The sequence below is a fragment of the Biomphalaria glabrata genome, chromosome 2 (genome assembly GCF_947242115.1).
Source record: "Biomphalaria glabrata chromosome 2, xgBioGlab47.1, whole genome shotgun sequence".
In the NCBI taxonomy this organism is placed as follows: domain Eukaryota; kingdom Metazoa; phylum Mollusca; class Gastropoda; family Planorbidae; genus Biomphalaria; species Biomphalaria glabrata.
This window is the reverse complement of record NC_074712.1, coordinates 33,261,312-33,272,396: the sequence shown is the minus strand read 5'-3', so window position 1 is coordinate 33,272,396 and position 11,085 is coordinate 33,261,312. Positions and strand designations below refer to the sequence as shown.

The following is an 11,085-nucleotide window of genomic DNA, read 5'->3' as shown; positions in this document are numbered from 1 at the left end:
GACAAAATGTAGCTTGCTTTCACTGCAGACACATCCTCGTTGTTCAGTTTAATAAATTTTTTTTTTCAATTCAAGTAGCTTTTCATCTCTTGTTTTCCAGCGTAATAGTTTAACATTATTTTTATAATTTTTTAGGTGGCCAAGTGGGCCGCATGCAAGGTGGTCGCGGGCCGCATGCGGCCCCGAAAACACAGTTTTACATGCCTGCTCTAATAGCACTAGGGAAGAAGGAGTATTTGTAAAAATTTGTTCTTAAGTTAAATGACTTGAGTTTTTCTGATGTAAAAAAATGCGTTGTAGAGAGACGAAGAAAATTACTAAGCAGACAATAAGGGGCCGCGAACATTCTTTTTTGGTGGTGGGGGGGGGGCGTCAAGATTATAAAGTTTGAGAAACAATTGGTTCAACTTCAACATGCTTCAACCATGAGACTAGTTTAGCAAAACGAACGAGATATATATCTATAGGTATGTGATTTTAAAATGTAAACAGCTCAGTCATTTTAAGAGTGATGTCCCATTCATGAAATGGCTGCCTCCGTACAAGTTTTATGCCCAAATGGAAGACGACAAAACGTAAAGATCAACCCAAACACGAAACTTCTTCAGGTATTAATCTAGACCTAAAGATATAAATAATGATAATCTACTCCCAATACATTCTCTTTTGAAATTTTAAGTATCTTATTGTTGGCCGGTAAAACTTTCAGTATCTACTCTATTCTATAGTCTATACTACTATATAGTAGATTCTTATATTAGGCACACCGTATTCGGGAACTACAGTAACTTACGTTTATCGAACAAGTTAAGCTCATTCGCCGACATTTTTTATGTTTGAATTTGTGTATCTCCGTAAAAATTAGACCTAGAAAAAAACTGATTGTATCTGTGAACTCCTCATCCATTTTTCTTAAAAAGTAGACATGTTTTATTCTATTACTACTCATAGTTAAACTTATATTTGATGTTAAAATGGGTCAGGTTGATGATTTCAAAAGCTTAAATTATCGAACACTTTTTTAGCTTTATCTTATCTTATCGAACATATGAAGAACTTATCGAACACACGAGAAGTATGGTGTTTTAAAAGTGTTATAATCCTAAAATTTTGTGAAAAGTATGGTGTTTCAAAAGTGTTATAATCTATATTTTTTTTATTTATATCATTTTCTTTTTACGCCATGTCAAGAAAGACAGATTTTTAGTCATTTTCAAATGGTCCACATCGAAGGAATCTATCACTGATCAGCTCTGCTTAGAAACTGACGGTGCTAAGCCCAGTAACGCATTACCGTAGTACTTATTTAGGTCTAAGCTATTTTGAGACATAAGGCCATTAATAAATTAAATCCAGATATTATTTATTTGAGGGAGAGCCTAATAAGCTTTGGTAGCCAATAGATAATCCCGCCCTCCCCAAGTCATTGCAGGACACAACAGTTTACTTGGTTGACCTAAAAACAAAACATACGGTACGCGGCCCTACGTAACTAGCCGCCGATCTAGCACGCTCAGTGTATGTAACAGCCTAAAAGTCAGAGCTAGATATTTTTCGATCTGGGCGGGGAGGGGGGGGGGTGCTGAAAAGCTATGGTAGCTTGCAAGCTGTGTTACCTATAGATGTAGATAAATCCGCCCTCCCTAAACCACCTGGTTGACCAAAAAAAAACAAACAACGTATTTTAGAGCACGCTTAGTATTTGTCACACACACACACACAAACAACATAACTATATATACTACGTATCTATCATGCCTAGTGTTTGTGACCTAATTAGCGGCTTGACCGTAGGTACTCGACTGATGGCTCCTCCCCCTTTCCCCTCAACATTGTTCTTACTACAACTTGAACAATGTTTTGGGGCTGTGTTGATGGCCTGGTTTACACCTGTGTGTTACGCTATCACTGACCATTTTTTTTTTGTTGTGTGTTAGTCTGGTGGCTGCGTTTGGATTGAGTCTTGAAATTTACGTTGTTACTTTGCACTGAAAAAGTGTGAATGTTGGAGAGTGGAAGCGCGGGTAAGGGGGTGTAGGCAGAATAAGAGAGTGGTTAAATGCGTTATTGTTATTATTTTCGTGTATTTGTGATGTTTCAAAGGAGTGTCTTTGTAGCGCATTAATATATATATATATATATATATATATATATAAATAATTTTATAGACCCGGCGCCACACGTCTAGATCGAGAAGCACAACTGACTCTATGTATTTGAGGCTGACGTCACATTCTAATGGTCGATCAATTATTGATGATCTCTGGATACAGTGTCTTGACTGTTTCTCCCCCCCCCCCCACCCCCACCCCCACCCCGACCTTTTTTTTTTTTACCTGCCCAAGACATTTTTATTTCAAAATACCATATCTGCATTCTATACCTCCCCCTTTGCCCTTTCGTTTTATTAATATCTCTTCACATCAAGCACATGCGCTAGGTATTGGTTTATAACACATAATTCAGAAGTTAATAGAATGGGGCAAATTCAGAAGTTAATAGAATGGGGCATCTGAAAAAGAAACAACAACTGAATACATTCCATTGTGTTTCTCCTCAGGATGAGGCATTGATACTATCAGCATCTAGCTATAATATATGTCATAAAATCAAGCTTTTAAAATGGGTACAATTAGTGCATATATCGATGTAAATCTATTTACTTAAAAAAATATAGCACATTTACGGTAAACCACAAATAACTGATACAAATTGTAACATATGATTAATTTATATCTGTACTTTGCATTACATTATTTAAAAAAATAACAATTAAAAAATATATAATTTAAATATTTTGTCTTCTTTGGGTTATATCCCTTTGATGTTTATTTTTAACATTAAAATGGCGTTCGATATCTTACGAAGCTGAGATTGCTTATATAAAAACTGCTATTATCGAACACCCCCTTTTTAAACCTCAATTTTCATGTTTAGGTAACAAAGGACACTTTCAAATAAATAGTTGTAAATATTTCTCAGCCTAATTAGAAGCGTATTATATAGTTTTTTTGAGCTGAAGCATCATTAGCATTAAAAAATACCCTTAACCCGAGACTCACTCCACTCTTCCCAAGAGTTCAAAAAATGTGAAATTTTTATACCAATATTACCAATGCACTTTGAATATAAGTAAAAAAATGATCCTCGGGTGAAAATGAAACTAATTATAACTTAACTATAAAGAAATGGACGATGCACAATAAGAATGGACTAGTTTCTTTATAATCATCGAAATAAAGGTGAATTTTAAAAAATACAATGGGGTGTTCGATAAGTACCTTAAAACGAAGGTGTTCGATAGATGTAAGTTACTCTAGGTCAAATTTTTATTTTATTTTTTTATTTGGTGACGGTTTAACTTACAAAAAAACTGAAAGCAGATTCTTATTCTGCAACTAAAGGACTATAAAAATAGCTGTGTTTCTTTGAATTACCACTCATAGTCAAGATTTTATTTTAAAATAAATCAGGTCACTTCATGCTCCTATAATAAACGCAGTTTTTGTGCTTTCTCCTTCAGCACACATCGAGCACCGTTAAGAAACAACACTATGTTATTGCTAATAAATTATATCTGTGTTAATTAAAAATTATTTAGATTGTATTAAAAGAAGTAGATTCACTTCTGCAATATGTATTTATAGTTTATAGTATATTGCCTCTCTCTCTCTCTCTCTCTCTCTCTCTCTCTCTCTCTCTATATATATATATATATATATATATATATATGTATGTATGTATATATATATATATATATATATATATATATATATATATATATATATATATATATATATATATGCCTACCTATATAATCTATGTGTAGAAACAGAAATAAATCTATATAATTATAGATCTATAAATTAATTATTATAATGTAACAAACATGATATTTTCAACTAGGCTACATGTATTCTCTGTCTCTTTCTTTTAATTCCCATCCAAGGACCCTCTTCTTTTCATAATTTGGATGTTCGTTTTGTTACATCCCCTCCCTCCCATAGATGCTTATAATTCTTTTCATGACTCTCTCCCCCTTCCCTCCACTGCCTGTATGATAGGTTGTGACACTACACGCTTAGTGTATACCTCTCCTCACCACCAGCGCTCGCCTGGCGTGATCACCTGCAGTGGGCATGGTCTCTGGCTTCAAATTAGCAGCCCGCACTTTTTCTTTCATTCATAAATTATATATTCTAGATATCTCGATCTAGGTCACTTATTTATTTATTGAAAAAAAATCATAGATTTATTAATCCCAATAATATTTCTTATTACGATTTTGCCTTGTGCACTATAGGAGAATGTGTTTAATTCATTATTATTCATTGAAACACCTCCTTTTTTAATTTTATTTAACAGCTAACAGTATGAATGTGATTGGAATGTCCTTCTAAAGATGTTTGGAAGCTTATTTTGATAGATCCACCAGCCTACGATCAAACAGGCTCATAATATAGCCTTCATCCCTTATATGGGTATGAATTGCCGGGGGAGGTTTAAACAATTGCTTTACATACTTGGTTACCGAGAATCTAAAAAACTGCCATCTGCTTTGGAAAAGCGGAACAAAAATACAGGAACTTATCTTAAATTGGACATGCACTGTCCCGAAACATCGTTTTTAGCTCCAAACATAAAAACAAATTAATTATTTATAAACAAAAAAAGCGACGTGTTTCTAAAAGGAGAATTTGATGAGCTGTGCCTAATATAAGAAGCTACTATAGTAATAGTAGACTAGTATCTCAGTGAGTGAGTGAGTATGACTGTCAGTACTGTCACTGTATGATTATCATGACTCTGACTTTTTACTCTGAGTATCTGGTCTGTTTCTTAGCGTCTGTCTATACTTACTATTACATAAACTAGTACTAGACTATGTCTATACTATTATCTCAAGTCTATGATATTTAAAAAAAAAAGTGAGTATGATTCATCTCGATTAAGTAACATGAAAGCCTGGGCATTGTTTATTTTATGGTCAGAATGATTTTGCAACACAGCAGTCCCCCCCTCTCCACACAGCTGATGAGTCCAATTAGGAACAGAATATCCGATACTGATACAGTTTTGGATCAGTGGCGCCAAAGGCTCTGCCAGGCTGTAGTGAAAAATCTAGAATCTACTTAACTAGATCTTTAAGTTTACAGTTTTACTAAGTTTTAGTTTTAAAGTAACTTCTTAGTCTTAATTTAATTCATCTTAATAGATATCATCTAGAGTCTAGATCTAGATCTACAACTACGGCAATACTATCATTATAATGACAATGATAATTTATAATGAATAAACTAGAACTCCTTTTGCAACATCTGGCATTTAAAAAAAAATTTTACTAATTTATTATGAAATAATAATGATAAGTTTAATTTATTAATTTATATTACATCTTTTTCAGATTCTTGAAGAAGTTTGCCAGCGTCAAGGATTTGTCCCCCCTGAAAACTATATTTTGGTGTAAGTATGCTAACAAGTTCTCTTTAACCAGTGGGTCATTATTCCTGCTTGACAGCCTACATGACTTGTTTAGTGTGATAACCAATCTAAATGCCTCAACCATTGTAACAATGTCATCAGTTAAATATAATCAAAACAATCTAGGAAGTAGATTTGAAGATGTTTTAAGACTTAAGATTATTTGATTAATTCTAGTTTAAATGCAATTTTTTTCTTCATGATGTATTTAGTGTGCATAAATATTTTACTTTAAGCTTGAATTCCTTTTAAGACAAATAATAGTAAGCTAGAATAAGTATGGAGCTCTCCATGTGAAAGCCATTAAAAACTGTCTATTGTTTGGTAGCGGTCTACATAGCCATTCTTTGACCAAACTTTAATGAAATTTTTAATGTTCTTCAATTCAAATAAACTAATTGTGATATACCAAGCTTGTGGTTTTAATCCTAAACTCTTTTAATATATTTTTTGTTTGTTTCTGCCATTGAACTGATCTGTAAGTTTCATTTTACTGAGTTGTATTCATTATATGCTGCACCTTATTCTTTCAAAGTTAACTTCCTTACTATCAAGAACAATATAACATTGACTATTCCTTTACATATTAACATATTTATGTTTGTTTCTATGGATGTATATGTATGTTTTAAAAAACTTTATGCATTATTCATTTTAAGGCAAGGCAGAAAGGAATTGGATTTGTCCTTGAGTGTGAGATTCTCAAGTCTTCCAAATAATGCTAAACTTGAACTGGCAAAAGCAGCTTCTGCAAGAGTTGAACAAGATGTCAAAATAGCTTTACAGGTAACATGGATTTATTTAGCTTTTTTACAGTACCTCTATTCAAGTCAGACTTTCATGGAACCTGGATCCAGCAGAAACCTGGATCCAGGAACCTGGACAGCTGATCTAAATTTACTGCCTCTTATGATTTTCCTAGAAATTTAACTTACTTAGACTTAGGTCATCCCGCACCATTCTGCGCATTGGGCGGCAAGCTGTCTCCATAAAGATCTGTCACTGGCAATGTCTAAAGCCTCCTCCCACCTGGTGTCCACTGTTCTGATGTCCTCCATGAAGGTGTGTTATCAAGTAATACGAGGACGTCCCTGTTTGCGCTTTCCTCGTTTTGACTTCCATATTATCGCAACTCTTGGTGTGCGTAATTCATTTTGACGTAGAACATGTCCCGCAAACCTCATGCGACGCTCAGTCACAACCTTACTAAGTGTTCGACTCCCAGTTCGGCATAGGATTTCCTTGTTTGAGACCCGATCTATATAACTGACTCCCAAAATCTGTCTCAGCCATCTCTGTTGAGCCACATTTAGTCTTTTCTCAATTTTGACAGATGACTTCCATGTCTCACATGCATATGTAGCAGTTGGAATGACGATTGTGTTGAGAAGGTGTATTTGTGTCTCGAGTCCAATGGCTTGGCTAGTCCAAATAGGCTGCAGCCTTTGGAAAATGCTCCCAGCCTTTCCTATTCGGCACGCTACATCATGGTAAGCATCTCCATCATTTGTTATGATGCTGCCAAGGTACGTGAACTTGTCCAGCTCTTCAAGCTTTGACTTGCCAAGTCTGACAGGACACCCTTTGCCTTATATCCCACTAGCATAATTTTAGTCTTATCCAAGTTTATGCGGATGGCTAGGAGGAAAAGGAAGGGAGATAAGATGCACCCCTATCTGACACCTGTCTCGATTGTAAAAAACTCTGTTGTTCCCTCTTCTGTTTTAATGCAGCAACTAGACTGACTGTAAAGGTGTAGTAGGATCTGGACAAATTTTTCTGGGATGCCGTGTTCTCTAACTATTTTCCATAGTGATTCTCGGTGGACACTATCAACCGCTTTTTTGAAGTTCACGAAACTGAATTAGCTGCTGTTGGTACTCAAGACTTTGTTCTATGATATTTCGTAGAACGAAAATCTGCTCGGAAACTTGCTTGTTCTTCTCTGAGCCTTTCATCTACAGACTGTTGAAGCAGTCTCAACAAAACAGTGCTGAAAACTTTGCCCGGAACAGAGAGGAGAGTAATGCCCCTCCAGTTTTTGCAGTCTGCCAAGTTGCCCTTTTTTGGAAGCTTTACAATCACTCTTTTTTGCCAGTCCTCTGGGACTTTTGAAGTTCACCAACCGAGATTTAAGAGATCAGTCATTCTGTTAACAATGCAGTCCCCCATATTTTAGCATTTCTGCTGATATCATGTCTAGCCCTGGTGCTTTGTTATTCTTTAGCACTGCAATGGCCATGGTAACCTCCTCAGCAGTTATTGGGTCTGTCTTGACCTTGAGATCATTGTTTAGAGAGGGGTCCTTGAATATGTAAGTTAGGTCTGGCGACAGTTGGTTAAGGGTCTCTTTAAAGTGCTCTACCCATCTTGCATCCTGTTCTTCTTTCGTTAACAAAGTTTTGCCTTGCTTGTCTTTTATCGGTGCCCCATGTCCACTCTTTGCTCCAGTGAGATCTCGGACAATACGATGGAGGGTTTTTGTGTCATTTCTGCTTGCAGCTGCTTGTGCCTCTTGACCCTTCTGTTCAATCCAGTCCTGTTTATCTCGCTGACAGCTTCTCTTTACTTTCAGATCTGCTTCCCTATAGGCTTCTTCCGCTAGGCTGCGATCCTGTGTTTCATTTTTCTGATCTCGTCTACGCTTGGCCTCTTTCCTCTCATCTATCAATTTCCATGTTCTGTCTTGTATCCACCGTTCCTTGTATGAACCTCGCCTCCTTCCAATAACTTCTTCCGCGCACCCAATAGTGGTATCTTTGAAGTTGGCCCACTCTTCTTCAAGGGTCAATATATCTGCAAGAGCCATCTGCCGGTCCCAAGCCCGGGTGAGAAAGGAGGAGGGTTTGGCGTGGGGCTAGCGACCCCACCCTGTAAAACCACTATTGCTACAGAAACAGCAAACTTGACACATAAAGAAAACTATACATGCAGCGAGGGCAGCCAAACCCTGATGACGGTGTTGGATCAAAGCCAACTGGAAGTCCAATTCTCGATACATGGCAAGCCTTTCAACGCAAGGAAACCGACTCTTATAGGCACATGGAATGTAAGAACCCTGAATCAATGCTGTAAACTGGCCCAACTTTTAAGAGAGTTTGACTCTTACCGGCTGGACATCCTTGGCATCTGCGAGATGCGGTGGACATCAAGTGGACAAATAATCAATGATGGCAAGACAATAATATATTCAGGACATGATAAGGAGCACATTGGTGGTGTAGGAATCATCATGTCTAAAATAGCAGCTTCAGCGCTAATTGCTTGGAAGCTGGTCAGTGACCGCATCATTACAGCTCAACTCCTAGCAAACCAAATCAAAATCACTACCATACAAGTATATGCCCCTACAGAGGATGCAGAAGATACCATCAAAGATAATTTCTATAATCAACTACAAACCACTCTTGATGAAACACCTACTCATGACCTAATTCTACTGATGGGAGACTTTAACGCCAAAATCAATCCTAACAGAACTGGCTTTGAATATGTAATGGGACCATATGGCTCTGCAGAAAACATCAGTGATAATGGCGAGTGCTTGATTTCTCTCTGCGCATGCAATAGCCTTTCAATTGGAAACACATATTTTAAGCACAAAAAAACATGGCGATTGCCAAATGGAGAAACCTTCAACGAGATAGATTACATTTGCTTCTCCAAATGATGGAGGTCATCTCTGTTAGACATGTGGACCCGCAGAGGAGCGAATATCGGCTCAGACCAATACCTTGTCAGTGGCAAATGTAAGCTCCGATTGAAACGCCAACCAAAACGAGCCACACGACCCCGCCCATTTAATGTAGAGAAGCTTAAAGACGGCAATACTGCAGTACAGTTCCAATTGAAACTAACAAACCACTTTGAGGCTCTTGCAGATATATTGAGAAATTTAACAGTTGATGTATATTGCTGAGAAAAGAATTACTAGCTCATTGGCCACAGGGGGAAAACTCATTTGACCATTATAATTTTTCAAATTAAAAATAATAAATTTAAATTTGGCTTGAATAGGCTTAGAAAAAAAACATGGCCATAGTGTTCCGAAATTATATAATAGCAGAATAAATTTAAAATTGCTCTATTTTATTTTATTGAAAGAATATCTAAGCTTTACTAATATTTTTTTACATAAATCTAATATAGATTACATCTAGATTTTAGATATAGAAAGAGATCTAGATCTAGACTAGATCTTAAGAGTTCTGAATTAGAAGTCTAGCCACATATAGAACTAGAAGGAAATGAGAAGGCTGACACACTCGCCAAGAGTGGAAGAACAAACTCACAAAAAACCATTGCACTCTATCCAGAATAAATGAAGAAACTAATAGTAAAAAAATAAATGAGAAATAAGTCCCGGTAGCTGAATTGATAAATATGCATCAAAATACATTCACGCATTGGGCGTTGTCAAAATCACGGGTTCGATATCCTGTTTGAACTAAATATTTAATTTTTTAAATATATTTTATTATATTTAAAGTTGTATAATGGAGGTATGGTCTTTAAAAAAAATTTTTGTTTAAACATTTTTCTTGTTTCTATGATTATACTAATTTATATTACAAGTTGGGTAAAATGAATCTATAAAAATCTATTTATTATAGCTAGACTCAGGTCAGAGACTTCAGGGCACCTTTAAACCCAGCACAACGTTATGGGATCTATTGCTGCAACTGGAAAATGAACACAGGTCTGTCATTTAGTATATGATTACAGTAATATTTGTAATGTTGTTGGTGTTTTGAAGACTTTCCCAATGAAACAGGAATTACTTTTTTTATTTTTATTTTGAAGGTCTATACACCCTCTATACACTTTAATAGCTATTGACCATAAATTTATTTATCTTTTCACTACCCCACTAAAAACACTTCATACCTTGTTAAACAAAAATGTGGTGATTGTCCAGATACACGTATGAGCTAATAAAACTGATTTTTAACTAAAAACAAACAAAGCATTAGGGTTTATTAAAAGAAATTTCTATAAATCAAATAAGAACATAAAATTAAAATGTTATTTAACCTTGGTTAGGCCAATAATAGAATATGCATCCTCTTTTTGGGACCCCTCAACTCAAGAAAACATTAAGAAACTGGAAAAGGCACAAAATAGAGCAGTGAGATTCATAACAAACGAATATTCACATTTGACTAGAGTAACACCTTTAGTAAAATCACTAAATTTAGAAAGCCTTCATGATAGAAGACTCAAAAGTAAAGTAGCAATTATACATAAAACACTGAACCATAATCTTCAAATACAAAAACAAAATCTAATAAAATACTCAGAAAGACACAAAGATAAAGGCACATTCCTCGTTCCATATGCTAGAACAAATTTGTACAAATGCTCCTTCTTCCCTAGTGCTATTAGAGCATGGAATGGGTTACCTGAGCTAGCCAGGAAAACCAGTGACTTAGCAGAATTTAGGTCATTGGTTAAAATGCATGACACGTAGGACGCAATCGTCTTTTTTTTTTAAAGTAATGTCTGTATTATATAAGATAAGAAAGATAAAATGTGAGACATTTCAATGAAATTCTATGTTAACATCTATTCAAATGTTTAGTTAGAAAATACTTCCACCAACTT

The 11,085-nt window shown here is 35.6% G+C and overlaps 1 protein-coding gene across 1 annotated transcript in view; it reads left to right on the top strand.

Moving 5' to 3' along the window:
• Nucleotides 1–454: 454 nt before the first annotated feature.
• LOC106056707 (tether containing UBX domain for GLUT4-like) overlaps nucleotides 455–11,085 on the top strand; it is a 30,485-nt gene continuing 19,854 nt past the window's right edge. Inside the window, exons 1-4 of the mRNA XM_056020142.1 lie at nucleotides 455–608; nucleotides 5,405–5,463; nucleotides 6,141–6,267; nucleotides 10,095–10,180. Coding sequence (XP_055876117.1) covers nucleotides 528–608; nucleotides 5,405–5,463; nucleotides 6,141–6,267; nucleotides 10,095–10,180 — 353 coding nt within the window. The 5' untranslated portion in view covers nucleotides 455–527. The remainder of the gene's footprint in view (nucleotides 609–5,404; nucleotides 5,464–6,140; nucleotides 6,268–10,094; nucleotides 10,181–11,085) is intronic.